Below are 26510 nucleotides of genomic sequence, written 5' to 3' on the forward strand. Positions count from 1 at the left end.
AGAAGAAGAAGAACAGACAATCTATGCAAAGATATGTTTACATGTAATCTCTCAACTGGTGTTTCAACCGCAGAAAGACATCAATAAAGAGAATAATATCTCACGTAGCATTACATTTACCTCAGGCAAGTCATTTAGTGTCCACAGCATGTTAGAAATGAACTCTAGAGGAAGCTTATATATTCATTATATTTACTTTACCTGTTAGTAATGTTTTAATACTATAACATTTATTCATTTGTCATTCTGGTCAAATTTTCAGGTATTTTGGATTTTTTGAAAAACCTACTTTTGCGAACTAGTTCTAGGTTTTTGGCACAATCAGAACCAAACCAGTGCAGTAAGATTTTCTGGAGTCTGATTGTCAATAATTATCCCAAAAAAGTTGATATTTCAATTCACGGTCGCTAAGGGCCGCCAAAACATTCAAAGTGGGCGGAGCCACTTTTACTAAAACGGCTATAACTCGTGAACGGAATGAGATATTTTCACCAAATTTGGCACACCTATGTAAGAGCTCATTCTGTGGTTGCATGAAAAAGGATGCGGCGACTGGCCACTTGGGGGCACTATAACAAGAAAAAAAACTTGAAAATGGCTATAACTACTTCACCGTTAGTCTGATTTTCTAGACAATTGGCATGTAGTGTCTTTGTCCGAGGTGTCATGATTGTCTCCGAGGACATTGGTGTATCTCAAAAAACATGTCCGCCATCGGCCAATGAAATTTGAGCAGCTATCAGACAAGGTTAACAGAGGCCAATCGGAATGAAACTTGCTTGGGCCTGTTTGACTCACGGCCCTAGAGGCCTGTGAGAAGAAATTGGCCACCAGGGGGCGCCTTCGCATTTTTCACTTGAGTAAAGGGCCATGCCCATGACATTCATACCACATGGTAGAACTCCTCATTCTGAGCAACTTTGCCGCTAGGACCGCCGCTGTCCATCAAATCGTTCATTAAATTTAGGAGCAACTTTGCCGAAGTAGTCCTCTGTTTTTGGCTCAACCTCGATAACTGTTAAAAAGCTTTAAAAACCATACATTTCCAATGGTAAATTGCCTGTATTGGCTGTAAATGGTCTTTTCCATCTATGATCGAGATGGTTGCAGGCTTGCTAATTAAAACATTTTACCTTTTCACGCATGTGCTTAAAGGCCTTAAAGCACTTGAACACCGATAATTGCTGCTCGCAGCTATATTTATACATTTATCATGACATGAGTGAACAAATCAAAGTGCTTTAAGCTGGAGCTTTAATCCGCTGATGTGCATTCCAGCTGTGTCGTACCTGCTGTCTCGCCCCGTCTCACGGTGACTCAGCACTCCTTCACTACGATGATGATCAGTAATCAATATTAATGTATCATCAGCTGATGAGGGCACTATATAGACAGCATCTGAAGGGATCATGCAGTAAGTGTTTCCAGCCTCTGATGAGCAGAAGGGTTTAATGGGCATTTAGTAATGTGACCGCAGGCCTCGAGCGCTGTCTGACCCGTCTGTCATCAACATCTACAGCTGTTCCAGAGATGTTTTAGGTACTATCCTCACTGTATGTCATGAAGTTGGAGTGTGCACATTTAAAGAGACCATAATATGCTCTTTTATAAAGACTTGTGCTCTACTAGAACAGGTTTTCCTGCTTGAATGTTGATTATTTTCCTCATATTCTCCATTGTTGCAGCTCCTCTCTTCCCAGTCTGTCAGTAACGCTCTGTTTAGTTCTTGTCTCTATGAAGCCCCTCCTTCTGAAAAGCACTGTGTTGTGATTGGTCAAGTGCTTCAAGCGTTCGGGAATGACCCGCCCCTTACCATAACCGTGAGTTTAAGAGGATAGAATATATTTTGTACAGTATAAAAAACATTACGCCTATGGAGAGTCCCCATAAACCACATTTATAAGTGTGTGTGTGTGTGTGTGTGATCATCACAGGACGTTCATATGAGTGTTTATTTTCTCTATGAGCGTCTGCGAGGGATTACATCAGGTTCAGATAATCTGGATTTGATCTGTTACATGGATTACAGCAGAATTAGCTCTACTGCTCATCAGACGAACACGTGATAGTTCACGAACTGTTTGATAGCTGACTGACTCACCAATAGTGTTCAAAAGTTTGGGGTCGGTAGGAAGTTGTTGAAAGAAGTCTCTTCTGCTCACCGAGACTGCATTCATTAGATCAAAAATACAGTAAAAACAGTAAAATGTTATAACTATTTATATTAACTGTTTTGTGTGTGAATATATTGTTTATTCCTGTGAATTATTTGATGAATTGAAAAAAGAACAGCTTTTATTTGAAATAGAATCTTTTGTAACATTATAAATGCCTTTACTCTCACTTTTGATCAATTTAATGCGTCCTTAATTAATAAAAGTAATAAGTTCTTTAAAAAAAGTATTGGACCCAAAACTTTTGAAATGGTGTGTGTGTTTGTGAGTGTGTGTGTGCATGTGTGTTTGTGAGTGTGTGGGCCCTATCTTGCACCCAGCGCAATTGACTTTGTACACCGACGCATGTGTCATTCCTATTTTGCAGCCGCGCGAAGCGCGCTTTTCCCTCCACAGAAGCACGTCGCTAAACTAGTGAATGAACTTGCGCTCCCTGGGCGGTTCAGCGCAAAAAAGGAGGCGTGTTCCGGCGCAAACAATCCCTGGTGCTATTTTGCTGTTCCATTAAACAATTGCGCCACTGACCAGACAAAACCTAGTCTAAAGTCAGTGGCGCGTTGCGCATTGTTCATTATGCTATTTTAAGGGCGCGTGCTTGACCATAATGTATAGCGTGCACAACGCGCATACACTTTGCTCATGTAATCTACACAGATGCAACAGTTATTTTTGCAAATCATATGTTACACTAAAAGATATTAACACATGAGATGACGGAAATCATTGTGGTGTGCCACGAAGATGTGAAAAAACCTGTTTAACCGACGCTATTTTGGGTGGGTTTCTCCCATCCCCATACAACACAACTTCTCTGTCTTTCACTGCTCTTACAAGAACATCAGTCTCCTCGGCTGTGAACCGCTCCTGGCGTGCGCCTGGTAAATACGCCATAATAATAGCAATCCATAATGGAACTTGCGCACCTGCTTTTAAAGGGAATGTTGGATGACGCTCTGATTGGTTTATTTCACGTTACGCCCAAACCACACCTATGAATAATGAAGCTACTTCAGACCAACCCATTTTAGATTTGCGCCGGGCGCAAGAGCCATTTATCCCGCCGGGAAAATAGCAACAGCGCCGAGACCCGCCCACAAAGTTACTTGCGCTTCGCGCTTTGACACTTGCGTTTCAGATCGTTAAAATAGGGCCCTGTGTGTGTGTGTGTGTGTTTGTGAGTGTGTGTGTGTGTGTGTGTGTGTTTGTGTGTGTGTGTGTGTTTGTGAGTGTGTGTGTGTGTGTGTGTGTGTGTTTGTGAGTGTGTGTGTGTGTGTGTGTTTGTGAGCGTGTGTGTGTGTGTGTGTGTTTGTGAGTGTGTGTGTGTGTGTGTGTGTTTGTGAGTGTGTGTGTGTGTGTGTGTTTGTGAGTGTGTGTGTGTGTGTGTGTGTGTTTGTGAGTGTGTGTGTGTGTGTGTGTGTGTGTTTGTGAGTGTGTGTGTGTGTGTGTGTGTGTTTGTGAGTGTGTGTGTGTGTGTGTATGTCTGTTTGAGTGTTTGTTGCGTGAGTCTGTGTGTGTGTTCATGTGTGTTTGTGAGTGTGTGTGTGTTTTTGAGTGTGTGTTTGTGTGTGTCTGTGTGTTTTTGAGTGTGTGTTTGTGTGTGTCTGTGTGTTTGTCCTCTTAGTGTCCATCAGACAGAGACACACCCATTAAACTATCTGCAATGCAGTTTAACCTCGTCTGCCAGCTCTGTGTCTGTCTGTCTGTCTCTCTCTCTCTCTCTCTCTCTGTGTGTGTGTGTGTGTGTGTGTGTGTGTGTTAGACAGGTAACAGGTCCTTCAGTCTGTGTTAGCAGTCTGTATGTTTCTCGAGTGCAGTATTTGTTTGTTGTAGTTATGGATTGCGTTCTTGTGTTGTTACAGCATCCGTGTGCAAACAGTTTATCACAACAACTGACAGAGTCAAACATATTCATAGTAAACAATGTTCAATTAAAATCTAGCAGAGCTGAAATATGGAAAAGAAGTGTGTGAGTGTCCTGCTTTAATGTTGAGGATCATAATGTTTATGTCTTCGGCTTCATTCATATCAGATCACTGATTAATCTCATGTAGGATGTTCGGATTTTCATCTCGTCTTCTTTATCATGGACTAAATCAAGCAAACGTGGATTTTTCAAAAGTACATTTTAAATTGCAACCACAATTTTTATACGAAAAAAATGCAATTTTTCCCAAATCGTGCAGCTCCAGCATCAGTCAGATCTCACGCTGGTGTTGTGAAACGAGCTCCACCTGTCCCTGTACTTCAGCCGCAGGTTGTTCTTACATGTTCAAGGCCGTCATCAGAACACGTGATGGTCATGTGACCTGCACACGTCTGAGCGCTGCTGTGTTTACACTCATGATGATGAGATGTCCGTCGTCACACAGTCATCACGCTGTTGAAGTGTGTGTGTGTGTGTGTGTGTGTGTGTTTATTGGTGTTCTCTATCTAGCAGCATTTGTGAATGTGCATGTCGACCCAAACAGAGATAATGTGACAGGAGGTGTGTCTGTGTGTGTGTGTGTGTGTGTGTGTGTGTGTGTGTGTGTGTGTGTGTATGAGAGTGTTGCTCTCTGCTGAGACTGTGTGTGTTGCCATCTGTGCGGTTTGTTCCTCTGATGCGACAAACAGCAACACACACACAAACACACACTCACACAGACACACACAGATACTGTAAAACTCATGTGAACCGCACCATCACATTTTCTGCTCTTAAAGAAACAGTACCTTAATTCACAGACATCCTGCACAAATACCCATCATGCAGTGTGACAGTTTGTTTTGTGCGTTATTTACAGACATATAATCTTCCTCTAGACTGTCGTTCTCAGGCAAATCAACATGTGTGATCGCATGCATGTGTGTGTGTGTGTGTGTCTTGATGCTGCTGGAGGCCACAGGCATTTGTTTTCTACAAAACGACAACAGGCAGATGGAGCCATATACAATATTAATGAAGAACTCAGTCACAATGTGTGTGCTTTGTGTGTGTTGTCATCTCTCCATCGCTGTTTTACTGCATAACTTGATTAAAGGCTTTGTTCACGGTTACAGCGTTTATATATGGAAGAGACACTTAAAGTCACCATGAAATCATATTTGACAAATCTTGTTTTTTTTTATTGTTTTTTATTCTAAATGATTGATCGGTGCACATCATTATTGTTTTAAATTTATGTTTCTGGTCATCTTGAATCACAATATCTTCTCCTCCCTCTTGAAGCATCTCTTCTCTTCTCTGATGATGTGGGCAGGGCAACCTGTCACTCACATGAGATCCACCAATAGCAAACCACAACCATCCAATCAATTCCCCACAGACAAAATCAAACCCCGCCCAACATATGAGTATATGAAATGATGTTACAGTATTTATGAGTATATTAATTGGTATTTTGTTATTTATGTAATATATGAAATGGATTCAGTATATATGAGTATATGAAACTGGGTTACGGTATATGAGTATATGAAACAGGGTTACGGTATATGAGTATATGAAACGGGGTTACAGTATATGAGTATATGAAACGGGGTTACGGTATATGAGTATATGAAACAGGGTTACGGTATATGAGTATATGAAACGGGGTTACAGTTTATGAGTATATGAAATGATGTTACGTATATACGAGTATATGAAACAGGGTTACGGTATATGAGTATATGAAACAGGGTTACGGTATATGAGTATATGAAACGGGGTTACGGTATATGAGTATATGAAATGATGTTACGGTATATGAGTATATGAAACGGGGTTACAGTATATATGAGTATATGAAATGGAGTTACGGTATATGAGTATATGAAACAGGGTTACGGTATATGAGTATATGAAACGGGGTTACAGTATATGAGTATATGAAATGATGTTACGGTATATGAGTATATGAAACGGGGTTACAGTATATATGAGTATATGAAATGGAGTTACGGTATATGAGTATATGAAACGGGGTTACAGTATATATGAGTATATGAAATGGGGTTACGGTATATGAGTATATGAAACAGGTTTACGGTATATATGAGTATATGAAACTGGGTTACGGTATATATGAGTATATGAAATGATGTTACGTATATGAGCATATGAAACAGGGTTACGGTATATGAGTATATGAAACAGGGTTACGGTATATGAGTATATGAAACGGGGTTACAGTATATGAGTATATGAAATGATGTTACGTATATACAAGTATATGAAACAGGGTTACGGTATATGAGTATATGAAACAGGGTTACAGTGTATGAGTATATGAAATGATGTTACGTATATACGAGTATATGAAACGGGGTTACAGTATATATGAGTATATGAAATGGGGTTACGGTATATGAGTATATGAAATGATGTTACGTATATACGAGTATATGAAACAGGGTTACGGTATATGAGTATATGAAATGGGGTTACGGTATATGAGTATATGAAACGGGGTTACAGTATATGAGTATATGAAATGATGTTACGTATATACGAGTATATGAAACGGGGTTACAGTATATATGAGTATATGAAACGGGGGTTACGGTATATGAGTATATGAAATGATGTTACGTATATACGAGTATATGAAACAGGGTTACGGTATATGAGTATATGAAACGGGGTTACGGTATATGAGTATATGAAACGGGGTTACAGTATATGAGTATATGAAACGGGGGTTACGGTATATGAGTATATGAAATGATGTTACGTATATACGAGTATATGAAACGGGGTTACAGTATATATGAGTATATGAAACGGGGGTTACGGTATATGAGTATATGAAATGATGTTACGTATATACGAGTATATGAAACGGGGTTACAGTATATATGAGTATATGAAACGGGGGTTACGGTATATGAGTATATGAAATGATGTTACGTATATACGAGTATATGAAACGGGGTTACAGTATATGAGTATATGAAACGGGGTTACAGTATATATGAGTATATGAAACAGGGTTACGGTATATGAGTATATGAAATGGGGTTACAGTATATGAGTATATGAAACAGGGTTACAGTGTATGAGTATATGAAACGGGGGTTACGGTATATGAGTATATGAAATGATGTTACTTATATACGAGTATATGAAACGGGGGTTACGGTATATGAGTATATGAAATGATGTTACGTATATACGAGTATATGAAACGGGGTTACAGTATATTAGTATATGAAACGGGGTTACAGTATATATGAGTATATGAAACAGGGTTACGGTATATGAGTATATGAAACAGGGTTACAGTGTATGAGTATATGAAACGGGGTTACAGTAAATGAGTATATGAAATGATGTTGCGTATACGAGTATATGAAACGGGGTTACAGTATATATGAGTATATGAAACGGGGTTATGGTATATGAGTATATGAAACGGGGTTACGGTATATGAGTATATGAAATGATGTTACGTATATACGCGCACCTCTGTGAGACGCGCAGTCCGTGCGACCGAGTCTAGCTCGAGACCGAGACAAGAGATCCTCTACCCGGGGGTGAGTTTGCTCTTGTCCCAGTTGACCTGAAGACCCAACCAGCTGGGAGCTACAACCATGTCGGGTAGGACTTTGTACTGGCATGCCCGACCCTCGAACACAGACCGACCTAGGAAGGGTCTGTGTCGAGGCAGAATCGAGACATGAAAGCACGCGTCCTTCAGGTCTATTGCTGCAAACCAATCCTGGGGACGGTCCAGGATTGGCCGTAGCCCACCGCCCTTTTACGGTACAATGAAGTAGGGGCTGTAAAACCCCGCCTTCATATCGGCTGGAGGGACCGGCTTGATTGTACCTTTCGCCAGGAGGACAGCAATCTCCACCCGGAGAACAGGAGCACTGTCCAACGACACCGGAGTGAAGTGGACAGCCCTGAAGACCGGGGGACGCCGGGCGAACTGAATCGCATAGCCGAGTCTGATAGTACGAATGAGCCAACTGGACAGGCTGGGGAGCGTGCTCCACGCTTCCAGACACTGAGCCAGCAGGACCAAAGGCACCACAGACGCACCGGGGGTAGGGCAGCAAGGCAGAGAGGGACCCGACCCGGACGGCTTGAGGGCGGCCCGGAGTGGGGTCAGACTCTGCGAGGCAGCAGTGTGCATGGGAGACAGCGCACGGGACGCGGTCTGTACCATCACACTGCCACCTGCTGGCGAATGGGGAGGGAGCTGTCAGCGGCGAGGCGGAGCCTGGCACACTGACAGACACCCCTTGTTGTGACCTGGAGTTTGAGGAAACTGCTCTTTTTGTGAAAAAGTGGGTACCGCTGGACTCCGGAGAGCCAGCGGCGGTGGACAGACAAACACAAATTCCCCCCGGCCCTGGGAGAGACGGTGGAAAACTCTCCCGAAGAGCAAGATCCTTCCCCTCCAGGTTGCCCGTCTCAGTGCCGTGTTTCGCTCTTACGCTTACCACCGGGCTTTGCGGAGACGGGCTGGGCACCACACCCGCGACCGGCACCCTGCTGTCTGGCTGGTGTAGGCTGCTGCTTTGCTGTCTTAGCAGGGGCGGAGGACGATGCAGGCGGGCGCCCTCGGCGACGAGCGGGCTGAGGCTGAGCCAAGGGCGGCTGGGTGGAGGCAGCAGCGGACCGCCGTGGCATGACGTGACTGATAGCCTCAGCCTGCTTCTGTGCAGCGGAGAACTGATGGGCGAAGCTCTCCACCGCGTCGCCGAATAGGCCGACCGGGGACACGGGGGAATTTAGGAACCTCTGCTTATCAGCATCCCGCATGTCCGCCAGGGTCAGCCAGAGATGGCGTTGCTGGACTACCAAGGTAGACATCGCATGACCAACAGCGCGTGCTGTCACCTTCGTCGCCCGGAGGGCGAGGTCGGTGGCAGCGCGCAGCTCCCCCAGCAGCTGTTGGTCAGGACCTTCCTGGGGCATTTCTGACAGCGCTTTTGCCTGGTAGACCTGCAAAAGCGCCATCGCATGCAGGGCAGAGGCAGCCTGCCCACAGGAACTGTAAGCTTTCTCAGTCAGACCGGCTGAGAATTTACAGGCCCGGGACGGGAGACGCGGCTCACCACGCCAGCCAGCGGCCGTTGGACACAGTTGCATCGCAACAGACTGCTCGACTGGCGGGATCCTCGCGTACCCCCTGGCTGCCCCGCCGTCCAGGGAGGTGAAGGCGGACGGGGGGCCAGGCCTTGAACGAACACTATACGGTGTCTGCCAAGACCTGGTCACCTCATCGTGCACCTCCGGGAAGAAAGGCATTGGGGCGGGACGCTGGGGCTGACCAGCGCGACCCGCCCCCAAGTACCAATCATCCAGCCGCGATGGGCCGGGACAGGGTGGAGGGTTCCACTCGAGCCCGACAGACAAGGCGGCCCAGGAGAGCACAGCCGAGAGTTCGGGATCCGCGTCCGGATCTTCCTCCCCCGAACACTCAAACTCGCCTTCCGACGCAGCGATCGACCTCTGATCCTCCGCCGGCGCACCAAAGGTAACGGCTGGACAGTCCGAAGAGGGCCCAGCGGAAACCAACGGCGGCAGGATGGGTTGCGGTGCTGATGAGGGGACAGGGGCCCGCGGAGCGTTTCCGCTCGACGGGGGAGCCCTGACCGTTATCCTCAGGTCGCCCTCCCTATACAGCGCCGTACCGTCATTCCGGTTCCCGGGGCCGGAAAAAACGGTCGTAGGCGGCATAGGAGAGGGGACTCCCGCTTCCTGAGACTTCAGGAAGGAGAGCCTCGACCTCAGCACCGCGATGGTCATGTTCCCGCAATGGGAACATGAACCATCCACAAACGCTGCTTCAGCGTGATGAACGCCCAAACACGAGATGCAGCGATTGTGCCCATCAGCAGGGACCAGGGAACGACCGCACCCAGTAACGCACAGACGAAATGACATACTGTCAGGGTTCGTCTGTAAAGCTCTTTTAGAAGGGGAAGTCAACTCACTCGTGCTGAAGCACCCAGGGAGCGACGCGATGTGTCAGGTACACCACTCCCTGACACACCGAGGAACCGGCCCAAATCGCTACTCTCACACACACTCTTTGTGTTGCTGTGAAAACAGCAGTTTAGAACTTATAGCTCGGCTCCTCAGACACTTGCGACCTCGCTGCACGTGCCCTCTTCACCAGCACCGAAGCTCGCTGCAGATCCTCTTCTGAGGCAGTGTTTTAGTAGAAAAAACACACGAAGAAAGGAGTCTTCTAAATAGGACACCAGTGAATGGCTCCGAAGCGAAAGACAGAGTGCGATTGCATCTGCTTCCTATTTATATACACCTGACGGGGGCGGTGCGCATTATGCAAATATCGCACGCCAATTCCATTGGCTTGTTTTAGTTTACACGAAGATGATAGGGCTCTCTAAGCGATATCCCAATTCGTCGGTCACTACTGACGTACGTCGAACGTGACCGACTGAAAGGGAACAGGGTTACGGTATATGAGTATATGAAACAGTGTTACGGTATATATGAGTATTTATATAATACAGTACTATACAGTATTATTATAGTGATGTGTTTCTTTATTGAAATATAAATATAATATAAAATTATAATATATAAAATATAATAAATATAAAGTATATATATTTCTTTATTTGTTTAATTTTTAAGATTTAATAAAATAAGAGCAATGTATTGTATTATTATTATTGTTTGTATAGTCATATTGAATGGGTTCCATAAAGGTGACCTGAGACAATTGAATTAGAAATAGATTTATTTTTAAAATCTCTGTTTACAAAATAAAAACAAAACAATATATGACAAGAACCAATATTTGCCAAAATAATTGCAATATGAATTTTTGGGTTAAATCATGCAGTCCAGTTCATCTTTAGTGTTTATAATTCACTGAATAGGAAAACACGTCTATGAAGAAAGACACACACACACACACACACACACACACACACACACACACACATAGTCTGATCAGATTAACACACTTTCCCTCAACACACTCATATCAAGGTTACTCCATCTTAATGTAATAGGATTATTCTCCATTGTGTGTGTGTGTGTGTTTGTTTGAGTGTGTGTCTGCGCATGTGTGCACGTGCATCAGCTGCTTCTGTATTTATGCATTGTTTAATGATTATTGTGGTTGATTTTATGGCTAATACAGATATAGACCTAGAGAACGAAGAGCTCAATATCATGTAAATAAATAAATTTAATAACAGAATATAAGAAATGCTCCTACAGTACTGAAGTGGTTCTGCTGAGATTGTCTGTAGATGTAATGAACTCATCTCCTAACAGCCAATCGATTTAATAGTTAATCATTATATTTTGATATAAAGTTTATTGACTGAATGTGATTTGATATCCAAGTTATTTGATTTATAATATCAGTGTCAGTGATGAAGACGTTGTAAGACTGTATGAGACATATACATGTTTATTAATGCAGCAGTAAACACATGATGCTTATGAAGCATTAAAAAGAGATTTATCTTTGTTATTTTTGCCTCAGTTTTAATAAACAGCACGTCACTCCACGTGTGAGCAGGTTGTGATTTACTAGTATTTCAGTGTGTGTGTGTGCAGTCAATGTGAGTGTAGGTGGAGAGACTCACACACACACACACACACACATGCGTGTGCTGTTCTCCTGCAGTGCTGCCTGTATCTGCAGTGGCATGTTGTGAAGTTCTCCTGCAGCGTTCTGTGTCTCGGCTCTTCTCTGTGATATTGTTGCAGATAATGCAATGCAGAGCACATCAAACACGGCTCATATGACATCATTCTTGCTTCACACACACACACACGCTTCACATGCAGTGGTGTGTAGGAGGAAGTTTCGATCTGCAGCGCTTTGTCTGACCATCTCTGAAGGTTTATGATCGTCTTGAGCATTGAGAATATTCCAGAACATCCATAACACATTTAGTATTTCACTCGAGCATCTGAGAAAATGTCTGCTTTGATATGAAAATATCCTCTTTGCCTTTAAGATTATTGTTGAGAGCAGCAATTCTCAAATGATTTCATCATCTGAACCACTTTAAGATAAAATATTCTTTGAGTTAAGATAACATTTTAAGATAATACTTTAACAATTTAACAACACATCCATGTGTTCACGGTTTTCTGATGTCTTTTAATGGTCACATGACATGCAAATAAACAAATTGTTTGCTTTTATTAAAACATTGTTTTTATTTATTTAAAATAAAATATTTCTTTTTTTAGTGTTTTAGTTTGATTGTTGTTATTTTTAAATTATTTTCATTTTATTTAAAATAATAGATTTGATCTTTTTTAGTAATTGTTTTACTTTGTCTGTATTTGCATTTTATTTTTTATTTTTTTAAAAATATTTTATTGTTTGTATTGTTTTTATTTATTTTTATTTATTTCAGATATAATACTTAATCTTTTTAAGCATTTTATGTTTATTTTTTATTTTAAATTGTCTTAATTTATTTCAAATAATATATTTCACCTTTTTAGTGTTTTATTTTGATTGTTTTTATTTTAAATTAAATTTTATTTATTTCAAATATAATATTTAATTTTTATTTAGCAAGCATTTTATTTATATTTTTTTTGTTTTTAAAATTGTTTTAATGTATTTAAAATAATGTGTTTTTTTTGTTATAATTTGTTTAAAATAAAATATTTTGTCTTTAGTTTGTTTTAATTTGTTTTTTTTATTATATATTTTTTTTAAATTTTCCATTATGATTAATGATGAGCTTGTCATGCGCTCTGAGTTTGGGAGCCTCAGCTGACGGATGTTGTGTTGTGTTCAGGATGATGAGGTGGTCCTCCAGTGCTCCGCCACCGTCCAGAAGGAGCAGCAGAAACTCTGTCTGGCCGCTGAGGGCTTCGGGAACAGACTATGTTTCCTCGAGTCCACGTCCAACTCAAAGGTACAACTCTCACAGTCGCTCTTCACTAATCAATGCATCTTATATCCCAGCAACACTCCAACTGGCAACAAAGTGTTTCTACAGCATGGAGTTTGATTCAGGCAGATCATTATTCCACTGCATCAACAAAACCGACAATGACAGATGAAGATTATTACAATAATTTTGAAATTCCAGAGATGCAAGTTTCATAGACTTTTTTCATACAATTCTGACTTTTTTTTCTCATAATTCAGGCTTTTTTTCTTGCAATTCAGACTTTCTCTCACAATTTAGGATTTTTTTTCCTCACAATTCAGGTTTTCGCAATTCATGCTTTTTTTCTCGCAATTCAAACTTTTTTCTTGCAAATCAGGCTTTTTTTCTGCAATTAAGACTTCTTTCTTGTAATTCAGACTTTTTCTTGCAATTTAGACTTTCTCGCAATTTAGACTTTTTCTTGCAAATCATACTTTTTTCTCGCAATTCAGACTTTTCTCACAATTCAGACTTTTTCCTCGCAATTTGTATTTTTTTCTTTCAATTCAGACTTTTTTCTTGCGATTTGTACTTTTTCCTTTCAATTCAGACTTTTTCCTCGCAATTTGTATTTTTTTCTTTCAATTCAGACTTTTTTCTTGCGATTTGTACTTTTTCCTTTCAATTCAGACTTTTTTCTTGCAACAAAGTCAGAATTGTGAGAAAAAGCCGCAGTTACCCTTTATTATTTTTTATTCTGTGGCAGAAATAAGCTTCCATAAGACAGTTTCACAAGTTTGAAAGTAAGTGAAAATGATATTATAATAAAAATACATGTGATGACTAAAATATTGTAAAAAGTTTTGTTTAGAAGAAAAAGTATGAATGTTTATGAAAATCATTAAAACAATGTTTTTAGTAGTTGAAAATGATTGAAACAGTGTACAGTTATCAGGTGTTTTGATTGTATTGCACTGATGCAGTATGATGAAGCTGAATGAGTCTGCTGAGGCTGTGAATCATTTAATCATCTTCCTCATAAAGACTCCTCAGGAGATCATTGTAATTCTGTTTGATGGTGCGTCTGCTCTCTCTCATCATCTCACAAGCTCAAATCATGACGTTTCTAGTGGCACTGATTTGACTGATCCTTTATTCAGATTGATTGATTATTGATATTTTTAATACTGATAATAACATAAAGACACAAGATGCTCATGAAGCTGGCATGATTCTAAGTTTCAATGAAACTGCAGGGAAACACAAACAGTTTTGAACCTGCAACCTTTTTTAGACCAGCTGGAAGTCCTGTGAATTTCTGTAAATGTGGCCTGACCTGAATGACGTGTCTTCTTTCCAGAATGTTCCGCCGGATCTGTCCATATGTACGTTTGTGCTGGAGCAGTCGCTGTCGGTGCGAGCACTGCAGGAGATGCTGGCCAACACTGAGGAGCGAGCGGAAGGGGTGAGTGCTGCTGCTGACACCACTAGAGCTCATCGTCTGCTTAGAGATCTGAGACATGAATCAAACCCAGAAACATCTGATCTGAGTTAAAGAAACGTCTCTAGATGAACTGCTCATTCCCAAAAACTGCCTGGTGATTGATACACAAATAATGAGAAATGTTGTGTGTGTGTGTGAGAGAGAGAGAGATAGAGAGTGTGCATGTGTGTGAGAGTGTGTGTGTGTGTGTGTGTGTGTGTGCATGTGTGTGTGAGAGAGAGAGTGTGTGTGTGTGTGACAAATTAAATGTGTTGCTGCGTAAACTGCTGATTAAGCAACTACTTGTGTGTACTTGAATGTTAAATATTGCTTAATGTATAGACAAACAAGGTGTCACACTTTACCATCTAACAGGGGACCAGTGTCCTTTTGTGAAGTGAAATCACTATAAAATGCACATGCCAACAGCTGCTTAAATTTAATATTTGGCCATGGAATGGTGAAAAAAAGGTCACTTAAAAATGGTAACATCTAAATTAACTGATTTTGTTCAAGTCTAAAATATTATTTGATTTCACTGAACCAACCCACATACATCAATTTATACCAACAAAACTAAATTTTATGTTTTAAATCAAGTAAAAATAATTCTTTAAGCTAACAATTGTAAGTAAAAAGTGAATTTGTTAAACAAAATGCCTTTGGTCCCCTGTTAGATGGTAAAGTGTGACACCTATTTGGTTGTTTTGCCATTTCTTACCATCACAAAACACACTGTAAAGATTTTGGAAGTCAAATCTCAAAACTTTATGTTTACTCAATTGAAATATATGAACTAGGGATGTTCATTTTTGTGTAGTGTGCGTTGTGTGTGTTTGTGAGCGTGTATGTGGTGAGAGTGTGTGTGTGTGTGTAGAGCAGTGCAGGATTAAAGCAGAGATCTGGAGGAGTAATGCTGAGTGTAGCAGGAACACAGAGAGATGCAGTGAATTGCAGTGAGAGAGAGAGAGAGAGACAGACGGATCCTGCCTATGCAGAAGTGTCTCACTGCGTGCGAAGAAGCGTCACATGTGGAGGAGGAAAAGGGAAGATCAAAACCAATCGCTGCTTGCTGCTTTCTCTGAATCACTCTTTAATGGTGATGGTTTTCTTTCAGATCCAGTTGGCACGATAACATTTGCAGGCGCGGAGGATGTGATATCAAATGCATTTATAGAAGTCTGATGCGTGGATGAGTTTAGTCCTACACACTGCAGTGAGGCTGATAGGTGGATTGTGTGTGTGTGTGTGTGTGTGTGTGTGTGTGTGTGTGTGTGTGTGTGTGTGTGTGTGTGTGTGTGTGTGTGTGTGTGTGAGAGAGATTCCTCTCTGTTTAGCAGGGCTGGGCAGACTGCACCAAAACACACACACATCAAACTAACATTCACATCAACATCTGAGACGAGACTGATCAGCTCCATCAGATTATTTACAGAGAGATATGAGATCTGAACACCGTTAACATTTATATTTGTGTTTTATAGAGCCTTCTGACTAATTCACAATCACAGCAACAGTGACATATCTTAACCAAAAACACTAAAACTGTCATGATTCATTCACGCTGCTCTTTTCAACAGCAGAAAGGACAAAAACAACATCAAGTATCATAAAGATGTGCATTATATCCAGATATTCTGAAGTCATGTGATGTTTTTATGAGAAACAAATTGAAGTGTAAATCCTTGTCAAATGTCCTTCTGGATTGATGTGTTGATGTGTTCGGTTACGGCACACACGAGAGCCTATAGAGTTTTAGTTTTAAAGCATCATGTGACTTCAGAAGAGTTGTATCTGGGATCCAGGGGCCAAAAAAATCCCTTTGAATATATATTAATACATTTATATTTTTTGCTTTTATTGTTATTATTTCTTATGTGTGTGTGTGTGTGTGTGTATATATATATATATATATATATATATATATATATATATATATATATATATATATATATGCATATAAAATTATCCAACAGACGCATAAGAAATAAAAATAACAATAAAAGCAATGTAACATTCAGCAAATTTGATTGTATTTTATTCTACTTTCTAAAATATAGTCAGAAATCTTTATATTAATCATGCACATATTTTTGTGGGAAAAAAATCTAATTATTAATCTCAGATATGCAATTTTTTTTTATAAATTTGCTTTAGTACTGTGACAGCATAAAAGTAAAAAATCTAAATGACTTGATTTGGAAAACAATGTAATTTTATTTACTTAATTTTTTCGTTATTACAGTATCACATAATATTTAATATAAGCATTTTTTTTTTTTTTTTTTTACATGTAAACATATAGATGCCTTGATATTTTAGATTGGGTGACTCTAGCAATCAGTAATCATCATATTTGTGAATCTTGGCATCAAAAAGTAAAACCTGATGTAAATGACATCAGGTTTTCATACTTTGGTGTTTTACATCCATTCTGGAGCTTGACCTTAAAGGTCAGATACTTTCATTAAATGCAAAAGAGTAGCATGAACATTATATGTAGATATATATATACAAATGTAACGTTCTGCCATGCACAAATTATTCCTTCAGACGTGTTCGGATCATGTGATCAGAGGCTCATCTTCTATCTGCTCTTCTTTTTCCTTCTCATTCCAGCTGTGGCTCATTTATTAATGATCTAATAATTGATTTGACTCTCTAACCATGTGATCATGCTGCAGGAAATGATGTTTTATCTTTTGTTTTTGTGACTAAAAACAAAAAAGCCTTTCAACGCTGAATAAAACATCCACATCAGGGTTCCGTTCATTGACAAGCAGAGGCGACCTTTGACCTCTGATGACCCCACGGGTGGATTATTTTAATATGTTTTCTTTATGCAGAATTGTGATGGTTTTGGGTTGAATGTGCAACAGATATGAGATTCACCCACAGAGAATTATTAATAAATAGATACAAATAAAAGATGGATGAACCGGAGCGTTCCCATCATCCTCTGCTGAAATGAAGGAGCCTGATGTGTTTCTTGTGATGATGGAAGCATGATATTTCCTTTCTTTTCTTTCTGTTGTGTCTCCATCACTCCACAGCTCATAGACATGGAGAAATGGGTACGTGGATACACACACACACACACACACACACACACACACACTCAAACACAGGTTTGTTTTGCTATCTTAGTGAAGACTCTCCACAGGCGTAATGGTTATTATACTGTACAAACTATACATTCTCTCCCTCTACACGACCTCTATACTCCTAAACCATCACAGAAAACATCCTGCATTTTTACATTTTTAATAAAACATTGTTTAGTGTGTTTTTAAATATGAGGACTCATGAAATGTCCTCATAAAACATGAAAACAAGCACACACACACACACACACACACACACACACACACACACACACACACACACACACACACACGTACATACGTTACTGCATGCGTGTCCTGCATCTGATCTGAGATCAGCATGTTCCTCATATCCAAACATTCAGCATCTATTATGACTCTTCTTGTAATAATTTCACCACAATCATTTCTCTTGAGTTCTGCCTTCATGAAAGGAACGGATCAGACTGAAGTGAGAATCATTTACTCGCCCGATTCAAACCCGTACGACGTTCGTTCTGCTGTGAAAAACTAAAGCAGATGTTTATCAGAATGTTGACGCTGCTCAGCTGAAGAACGTCAGTCACGCGTGTTTGAAGGTGTTTCTCATGTTCACATGAACCGTCCTTTAACACTGCAGACAATGATGTTGTTCTTCAGTGTGTTTGTCTTGTTTTCCAGTACAAATATCTAAAATATTCTTCAATCAAGATGCATTTACATCTCCAGTAAATGTCATGATGAATGTTTATTTCAGTAATTATAGAGCTCATTTATATTTGTGTTTGAGAGCTTCAAGTATTAGATCATGTGACTGACATCGTGTAGCACTGCACCGTATACACTGAACACAGACTGCCGTTTTCAATAGTGAGTGAGACAGTATGCAGTATGTAACATTTCAAACAGTAGTGTCACATGAGTGACTTTTTTAAATCAAATCAGACTAATATATGGAATTGAAGGTCTAGTCGAGCACATTGCATTGTGGGATATAGTATCTGATGTCGTAGATCAGTGTACATACTGCATACCGCAGAACATAGTATGAGACGTGCTGTGTGTTAGTGTGGTTATCGATCTGAGCATCGTGCAGCTGTAGATTCCTGACAACATCTGGGTTTCGTGTGTCATTAACTATGTCTTTTTTTCTTCTTATGGGCCACAGAAATTCATGATGAAGGTAGGAGTCCATGTGTGTGTGTCTGTCTCGTTGTTGTGCGTCCTGTAGCGTAATGTAGCTGTACAGTGAGCTAATTCCAGTGAGAGCGAACGCTGGAGTGAGTCTAATGAGAAAATAAAGGTCCTGTTCTTCCCGTCCTGAAGCATTACTGCAGCCATTACCTGACACACACACACACACTCTCGGCCTTAAGAGAGCCATTAACACACACACACACACAGGAAGTGCTGATTCCCAGGAACATCAGCCCTGACCGTGGAAAAACACTGACGTGTCGAGATTGTTCATTTGTGGCTTGCAAATTTCAATTAGTGTCCATTTACTGTATATGCAAATGGTTTGTTTAAAACCAGAGTTTTAGTTTGCTGCCTTACTAAATGTAGTGTGTAAATTTATATATTTAAATTAAATTGGTTTTAAAATGAAAAAAAATTTTTTTTTTCCCCAATTTAACGCATTAACAATATTTAATGCAATTAATGCAGCATTCTTTTTTTTTTACTGTCATCCTTCAGTATATGATCACGCTATCATTTACTCAAGTGCTGCTAAACCATTCAAGCGTGATCTGTACTGGTGTGCATCTGTGAAAAAGCACAGAAAGCCGCTAAACAGCACGCAGCACCACATTGAGTTCTCTTTAGCACTTGAACGGACAAAACCACAAAAAATTATATTAAAAAAATCCTGTTTTGTTGAGTATCCTTGTAAGCAAATGAGTTAAATAAAGTCTTAAATGAATGTAAACAGTTGTGAGAAAATAGGATGTGTCAGATCTGTGCAGGGTTGCCAGGTTTTCACAAGAAAATCCACCCAATTGCTAATCAAAACTAGACCAGTTTTTAGCCCAGGTAAAAATCACATTCCAGGGGTTAAAATCAGCTTTTTGATGGGGTTCCCCTAGTAAAATTCGCATTCAGCTCAAAATCCCCCACAAATCATTTATTATAGCTTGTCAAATTTGCCCCTATTTGGGTGTGAGCAAAAACACGCCGTTTTTGTGTGTGTCCCTTTAAATGCAAATGAGCTGCTGCTCCAGAAGAGGGCGGAGCTTTAACAGCTCAACATCAACAAAGCTGGAGAATCTCACGCAGCCAAAATGACAAAAGTGTTCAGCCTTACATTGTTCAAACCGACACTGATGGAGAGACTCAGGAAGAAGTTACAACTTTTAGACGTTTCTGAATGGTTAGTGGATAAATTGATGTAGTTGCTGTGGAGTTGATTCAACTCATCCACTAGCATGTGCCGTCATGTTCATCTTTTGTGTTGAATTGACCCTCGTTTGGCGTAAAATGACGGCATGTCAACAACACTCGACTACAACAACTCTTCCTCTTCTCTAAAGCAGCCCAACATGGCCCCGCCCCCTTTGTTGTGTGTTCTCGGGGGCGGGGTTTATGCAACTTTTGGGGTTTGTGATGTCACTAACCCATGAAGAAGCTTGTTGTAGTCCTTAAAACTTTGAGCGACGTAACTTTGCAGATGTTGTTTATGATCAAACAGCAACATCACACACTAACTAAAGTTAAAAAAAGTCAAATCATAATCAAGGACTCCTTTAAAGGCACAGCTAAATGTGACATTTATTATAATGGGTTTATGTGAAGATTGTTTTAAGTTCACTTAAATGTATAAATGATAGCTTTCTACTGTTTGATTCTGCTGTGAATGTGTCATATTGATCATGCATCACATTTACTGAACAGTCATGAGTGTGTATCAGTGATCAGTGCTGTGTGTGTGTGTGTGTGTGTGTGTGTGTTTCAGACGGCGCAGGGCGGAGGTCACCGGACGCTGCTCTACGGTCACGCGGTCTTACTGAGACACTCCTACAGCGGGATGGTGTGTGTTACTCTGATCACACGTCACACATTTGTGTGTGTGTGTGTGTGTGTGTGTGTGTGAGGTTCATGTGTTGATGTGTTTCTCTCTCCAGTATCTGTGCTGTCTGTCTACGGCTCGCTCGTCCACCGACAAACTGGCTTTTGATGTGGGGCTTCAGGAAGACACAACAGGTGATGTCACTTCCTGTTTACATTCCCAGATTAAAGTGAATGTTTCTCAGGAACATGCTCTGGTCATATTTCATCACAAAATCAGGAGAAAGAAATAAAAACAATGTGAATGAAGCTGTTCTCAGGACCATTTGTGACATTACTTTTTATTATCATTAACGATTCATGGGAATGACAAACAGAGAGTGAAACACAACACTGAGAGATTATGAAGGTGAAAAACACTGGAAGAAAATGGCTTTAAAACAATAAAACAATTTTCAATATTGAATTAAACGTGAAATTTTGAACTAGAAAGGCTAAAATAGTTTTTTCCAAACATTAAACAAGTAGCAACTTTTAAAAAACGTAATGTGCGTTACTTTTAATGTGTTACATCAAAAAAGTAATATGATATGTAATGCATGTTACTTGTAATGTTACTTTACTCGTTATATCAAAGTAACTGGTTTACATAATGCATGTTTTGAATGTTCTGAAACAATGTAGTAACATTTAAAAAATGTTAGACAAATGTCCAACTAAAACATTTAAAAAAACATTCCATGAACAATATATAAATAATGTTTTTGTTCTTATGTTTTGAGAACATTAGTAAAAAACAGATAACTTTGAACTAATGTTTTATTAACGTTACTGGAAGAACGTTTGCTCATAACTTTGAGAGAACCTTGCAAGAACGTTCTCAGAACGTTCCCTGTTCGTTTTTTCTCATAAAACATGCTCCAGTAATCTCCAAAAAATCTTTTTTCGCAGTGTATGACTCCTCATGTTCTCTGACTCATGATGTAATGCCTGTAAATGATGTTTATAGATTTATAACGACACGTGTGTTGCGTGTGCAGGTGAGGCGTGTTGGTGGACCATCCACCCCGCATCCAAACAGAGGTCAGAGGGCGAGAAGGTGCGGGTGGGTGACGATCTCATCCTGGTCAGCGTGTCGTCTGAACGTTACCTGGTGAGTTTGAACACAATCAAACCCTCACGGCTTCTGATGTTATTCCAGGATCTCCTTAAAAATGAGGAATAAATGTGAGGAATGCTAGTAATAGTTTCAGATGTCGTTCAGAATAGTAAAAGCTAGACGTGAGATTGTGCAGTGACTGCTGCTCCAGTTCACTGGATCTTCTGTCGTATTAAATCACTTCAGTGTTTGAGTGACAGCTCTTTGTTCCAGCACTTGTCGTATGGTAACGGCAGTTTGCACGTGGACGCGGCTTTCCAGCAAACGCTCTGGAGCGTCGCGCCGATCTGCTCCGGCAGTGAAGTGGCTCAGGGTGAGTGAGAACTCGACTGAAACGTCTCACTGCTTTCCACTTCCTGTTCATTTACTCAGCAACGTGTGTTTCAGGCTTCCTAATTGGTGGAGATGTTCTGCGGCTGCTGCATGGTCACATGGACGAGTGTTTGACCGTCCCGTCAGGAGAACATGGAGAGGAACAACGCAGGTCAGGATTACCGACTTTTTTTTTAATGTTTTGTAAATGTTTTAGAAACTCTTACGTGAGCGTTAAGGGAACATTCCATTTTATCATTCTTCAAACATTATGGGAACGTTACTTTTGAATGTTCTTTGAACGTTCTGAAAAAAATGTCTTTTTAGGACAAAAATGTTCCATGATCGATATATAAATAATATATTTGTTCTAATGTTTTGAGGACATTTTAAAGACCAGATAACTTTGAATGAAGTTCATGAAGTATCCAACATTCCACGTTTAAGTGCATATGGGTTTTTGAAGTGCGCTTTTTCTTGTTGGATGAAAAATAGTTTGTTGAGAAGCACTGGTGTGGGTGATCTGTTTGTGTCGTGTGTATCTGGCATCTGGTCCGCTGATGGTCAGCGCTGTGAGTTGAGGTTGATTAAACACTCTTGATGGTTTTGGTTTTGAGGGTTTCAGTCATCTTCTGAGGTTGACCGCTGTGGTCTGATGAAGAGCTCAGAGATCTGGACAGTGCTGGGGAAAGTTACTTTTAAAAGTAATGCATTACAATATTGCGTTACTCCCTAAAAGGTAACTTATGTTACGTAGTTATTATTTTATGGAAAGTAATGTGTTACATTACTTTTGCATTACTTTTTCTCACCTGGCTGAGGCTCGATCTCTGTTAAACGCTATAAATGCATTCAGCAACATAGCCTTTATAACACACACCTTCATTTTCTTTTAAAAACACATTTAGAATATTGTTATATTCAGACCACTTTATATTTCCTGACTCCTTCCTCTGTTCCCTTATTTTGTCATCCAGCATCATTGCTCAATAGCTCTTGTCTTCCGATACAAAATTAATGTTAAGATCATGAAGAATTCATGTCTAAGTGACTGTGTTATGGAGAAGCAAGAGAATTTTAATTCAGTGTTTAAAAAATGTTTAAGCAATTAAATTAATCAGAAAAGTTAAACTTTTTTTAAACAGTAACTGGAATATTAAGGTGTAATGCGTTACTAGTCATGTCAAAAAGGTAATCTGATTACGTAATGCTTTTACTTGTAATGCGTTACTTTACTCGTTTCATCAAAGTATTCTGATTAAGTAATACATGTCACTTTTAATTCATTTCTTTACTCATTACATCGCAAAAGTAATCTGATTACGTAATGCATGTTACTTTTAATGTTACTTTACTCCTTACATCAAAAAAGTAATCGATTAAGTAATGCATGTTACTTGTAATGCGTTACTATACTCAGTTTTATCAAAATAATCTGATTACATAATGCACATTACTTTTACTCGTTACATCAAAAAAGTAATCTCAGTCCCTCCAGAAAAACGCGATTATGCGATCGCCTGATTTCATGCATAATCAGCCAAAGTCTGCATATTTATCTCTGTCGCATCCTGTCACCGTAAACTGGCCTGTCAATCATCTTACATCCTCCACATTTCATTTAGCCAATTTCCTGCCATATCGGAGAGAAATGCAGCACGTTGATCTGCAGTCGCGGGTCTTTCATGTGGAGAACTCTCCTCATATTAATGCATAATGATGCGTTTAAAAGTTAATGGCCATTCAGATCTTTATAAAAGTCCACATTGGTATTTGCAGATGAAAAATAACACGGGTAACATTAAATATATATTTTCTATCAGGTTAAACTGATTATTAGTCAATCAAATCTCTCAGCGTCGATCGCGCGTATCCGCCATGTTTTGTAGTTTTTAACACTTTTTACTCGTGTTTGTAGTTCTGAACTGAATCCTCGTCCAATGCGCAATGGGTTGTGGGCAATATTAGCCTTTATAGTGTGCACGGATCCACACTTCGAAAATCTACCGGAAATAGTAGACCATCCGGGGACTTTTGGCATACTCTTTTCAACATACTATGCTTTGGGACACACTTATTTTAATCTCACATACTATTTATGATGGATAGTATGGACATTGGAACGCAGGGTTGGTCTGAAGTAGCTTCATTACTCATAGGTGTGGTTTGGGCGTAACGTGAAATAAACCAATCAGAGCGTCATCCAACATTCCCTTTAAAAGCAGGTGCGCGAGTTCCATTATGGATTGCTATTATTATGGCGTATTTACCAGGCGCACGCCAGGAGCGGTTCACAGCCGAGGAGACTGATGTTCTTGTAAGAGCAGTGAAAGACAGAGAAGTTGTGTTGTATGGGGATGGGAGAAACCCACCCAAAATAGCGTCGGTTAAACAGGTTTTTTCACATCTTCGTGGCACACCACAATGATTTCCGTCGTCTCGTGTTAATATTTTTTAGTGTAACATATGATTTGCAAAAATAACTGTTGCATCTGTGTAGATTACATGAGCAAAGTGTATGCGCGTTGTGCACGCTATACATTATGGTCAAGCATGCGCCCTTAAAATAGCATAATGAACAACGCGCAACGCGCCGCTGACTTTAGACTAGGTTTTTTCTGGTCAGTGGCGCAATTGTTTAATGGAACAGCAAAATAGCACCAGGGATTGTTTGCGCCGGAACACGCCTCCTTTTTTGCGCTGAACCGCCCAGGAAGCGCAAGTTCATTCACTAGTTTAGCGACGTGCTTCTGTGGAGGGAAAAGCGTGCTTCGCGCGGGTGCAAAATAGGAATGACACATGCGTCGGTGTACAAAGTCAATTGCGCTGGGTGCAAGATAGGGCCCTCAGTGTTGACGCTGGAAAACCACTTTCACTTTGCCACCGCCAAGAATGGTTAAAGCAGCAGCGGAAGCAGGCAGGAAGAAGCACACATTTTTAAAAATATTTTATTTATTCATTTTTATAGAAGTTGTTGGATATTAATAATAATACGTTTATTTTATATAGCGCATTTCTACAAACTCATATTCCTTTTGTAAAGCTACAGAACTTGTTTGACTCAATGTTAAGTTTGAGCCATGTGTTAATTAAGGTCTGAAATAAAACAGAATGAGAACTTAAATATTCTGTGATTTAGTATGCTTACTTATCATAGGAAGTAATAGGAAATTACTCTTTACATTAAAGTAGTAGCCTAGTGAGAACAGGGTGTTGGGGGAATCACCTTTTATTTTTTTCTGTTTTTCATCAAATTGCAGTTTTTGCAAGTTCCCGCAATTTCATCGCATAAAATTGCAAAAATATCCCGCATATTCCATCGCATTTTTTAACAAAACGTGCCGCATAATCAAGCATTTTAGCCCGCAACAATCACAAAAAAATCCCGCGTTTTTCTGGAGGGACTGTAATCTGATTACGTAATGCTCGTTACTTTTAATGTTACTTTACTCGTTAATCAAAAAAGTACTCTGATTATGTAATGCATGTTACTTGTAATGCGTTTACTCGTTATATAAAAAAAGTAATCGATTAAGTAATGCATGTTACTTTTAATGCGATACTATACTCAGTTTTATCAAAGTAATCTGATTAAGTAATGCACATTACTTTTAAAGTGTTTCTTTACTCGTTACATCAAAAAAGTACTCTGATTACATAATGCTCGTTACTTTTAATGCGTTTACTCATTACAAAAAAGTAATCAATTAAGTAATGCATGTTACTTGTAATATTTTATGCTACTTTACTCATTTTGTAGTTGAGGTCTAATGGTTAGGCGGACTTGTAAACCGAATGTCGCGGGTTCGAGTCTCAGTACCAGCAGGAAATGTAGGTGGGGGACATTACTTGTAATGCTTTTTGCGTTACTTTACTTGTTACATCAAAACGTTTTTGTAATGCGTTACCCCAACACTGGATCTGGATATACATTTGTCCTCGTATCTGAAGAGAACAAATCACAACAGGATCAAAATTGTGTCAGGACCAAAAGTGTCTAATGTGCGGATCAGAATGAAAAGATCCTGGATGAGGAGTTTGTTATAGTAGAGCAGAAATAAGACCTTGACTATCATTATAAGAGGGGGCTTGAAATGCAGAATATGAAGCCTTTAACATCTTCCTCTAGTTTCTGTCTCAGTGCTGGTTCTGCAGATGCTGAAGTAGGACGTTCACTCGTTCTTCAGTAGAAACAGAGGCTCAGATGAGAGTCTCTCGGGTCTCTTGGTGAAGTTATATGAGACAGAATGAGATCTCGTGTGACTGTATGTGTGCTGCTGTAATTACAGAAACACCTGTCCTCTCTGGGACATCAGTGGATATAAATGTGTTATCATGTTCTTATCTCTACAGCAAAATATTCAACCCAGAAAGAACTGTTTCAGTTCATTGAGAGATCCAGATTCCTCCTAAAACTCATTCAACAGACATTTAATCATTAAAAATAAAATTAAAACTATATAATATAATCTGGAGTCTGCAGTGGT

At 39.9% G+C, this 26510-nt stretch overlaps 1 protein-coding gene across 1 annotated transcript in view; it reads left to right on the forward strand.

Annotated features, from left to right (window-relative positions):
* The window catches only part of ryr2a (ryanodine receptor 2a (cardiac)), a 144216-nt gene that overhangs the window by 17920 nt on the left and 99786 nt on the right, over nucleotides 1–26510 (forward strand). Inside the window, exons 2-8 of the mRNA XM_067370143.1 lie at nucleotides 12903–13022; nucleotides 14341–14445; nucleotides 20500–20574; nucleotides 20669–20747; nucleotides 21593–21705; nucleotides 21925–22024; nucleotides 22099–22195. Of these exons, the coding sequence (XP_067226244.1) occupies nucleotides 12903–13022; nucleotides 14341–14445; nucleotides 20500–20574; nucleotides 20669–20747; nucleotides 21593–21705; nucleotides 21925–22024; nucleotides 22099–22195 (689 nt within the window). The remainder of the gene's footprint in view (nucleotides 1–12902; nucleotides 13023–14340; nucleotides 14446–20499; nucleotides 20575–20668; nucleotides 20748–21592; nucleotides 21706–21924; nucleotides 22025–22098; nucleotides 22196–26510) is intronic.

This window comes from Chanodichthys erythropterus, chromosome 19 (genome assembly GCF_024489055.1).
Source record: "Chanodichthys erythropterus isolate Z2021 chromosome 19, ASM2448905v1, whole genome shotgun sequence".
Taxonomy (NCBI): Eukaryota; Metazoa; Chordata; class Actinopteri; order Cypriniformes; family Xenocyprididae; genus Chanodichthys; species Chanodichthys erythropterus.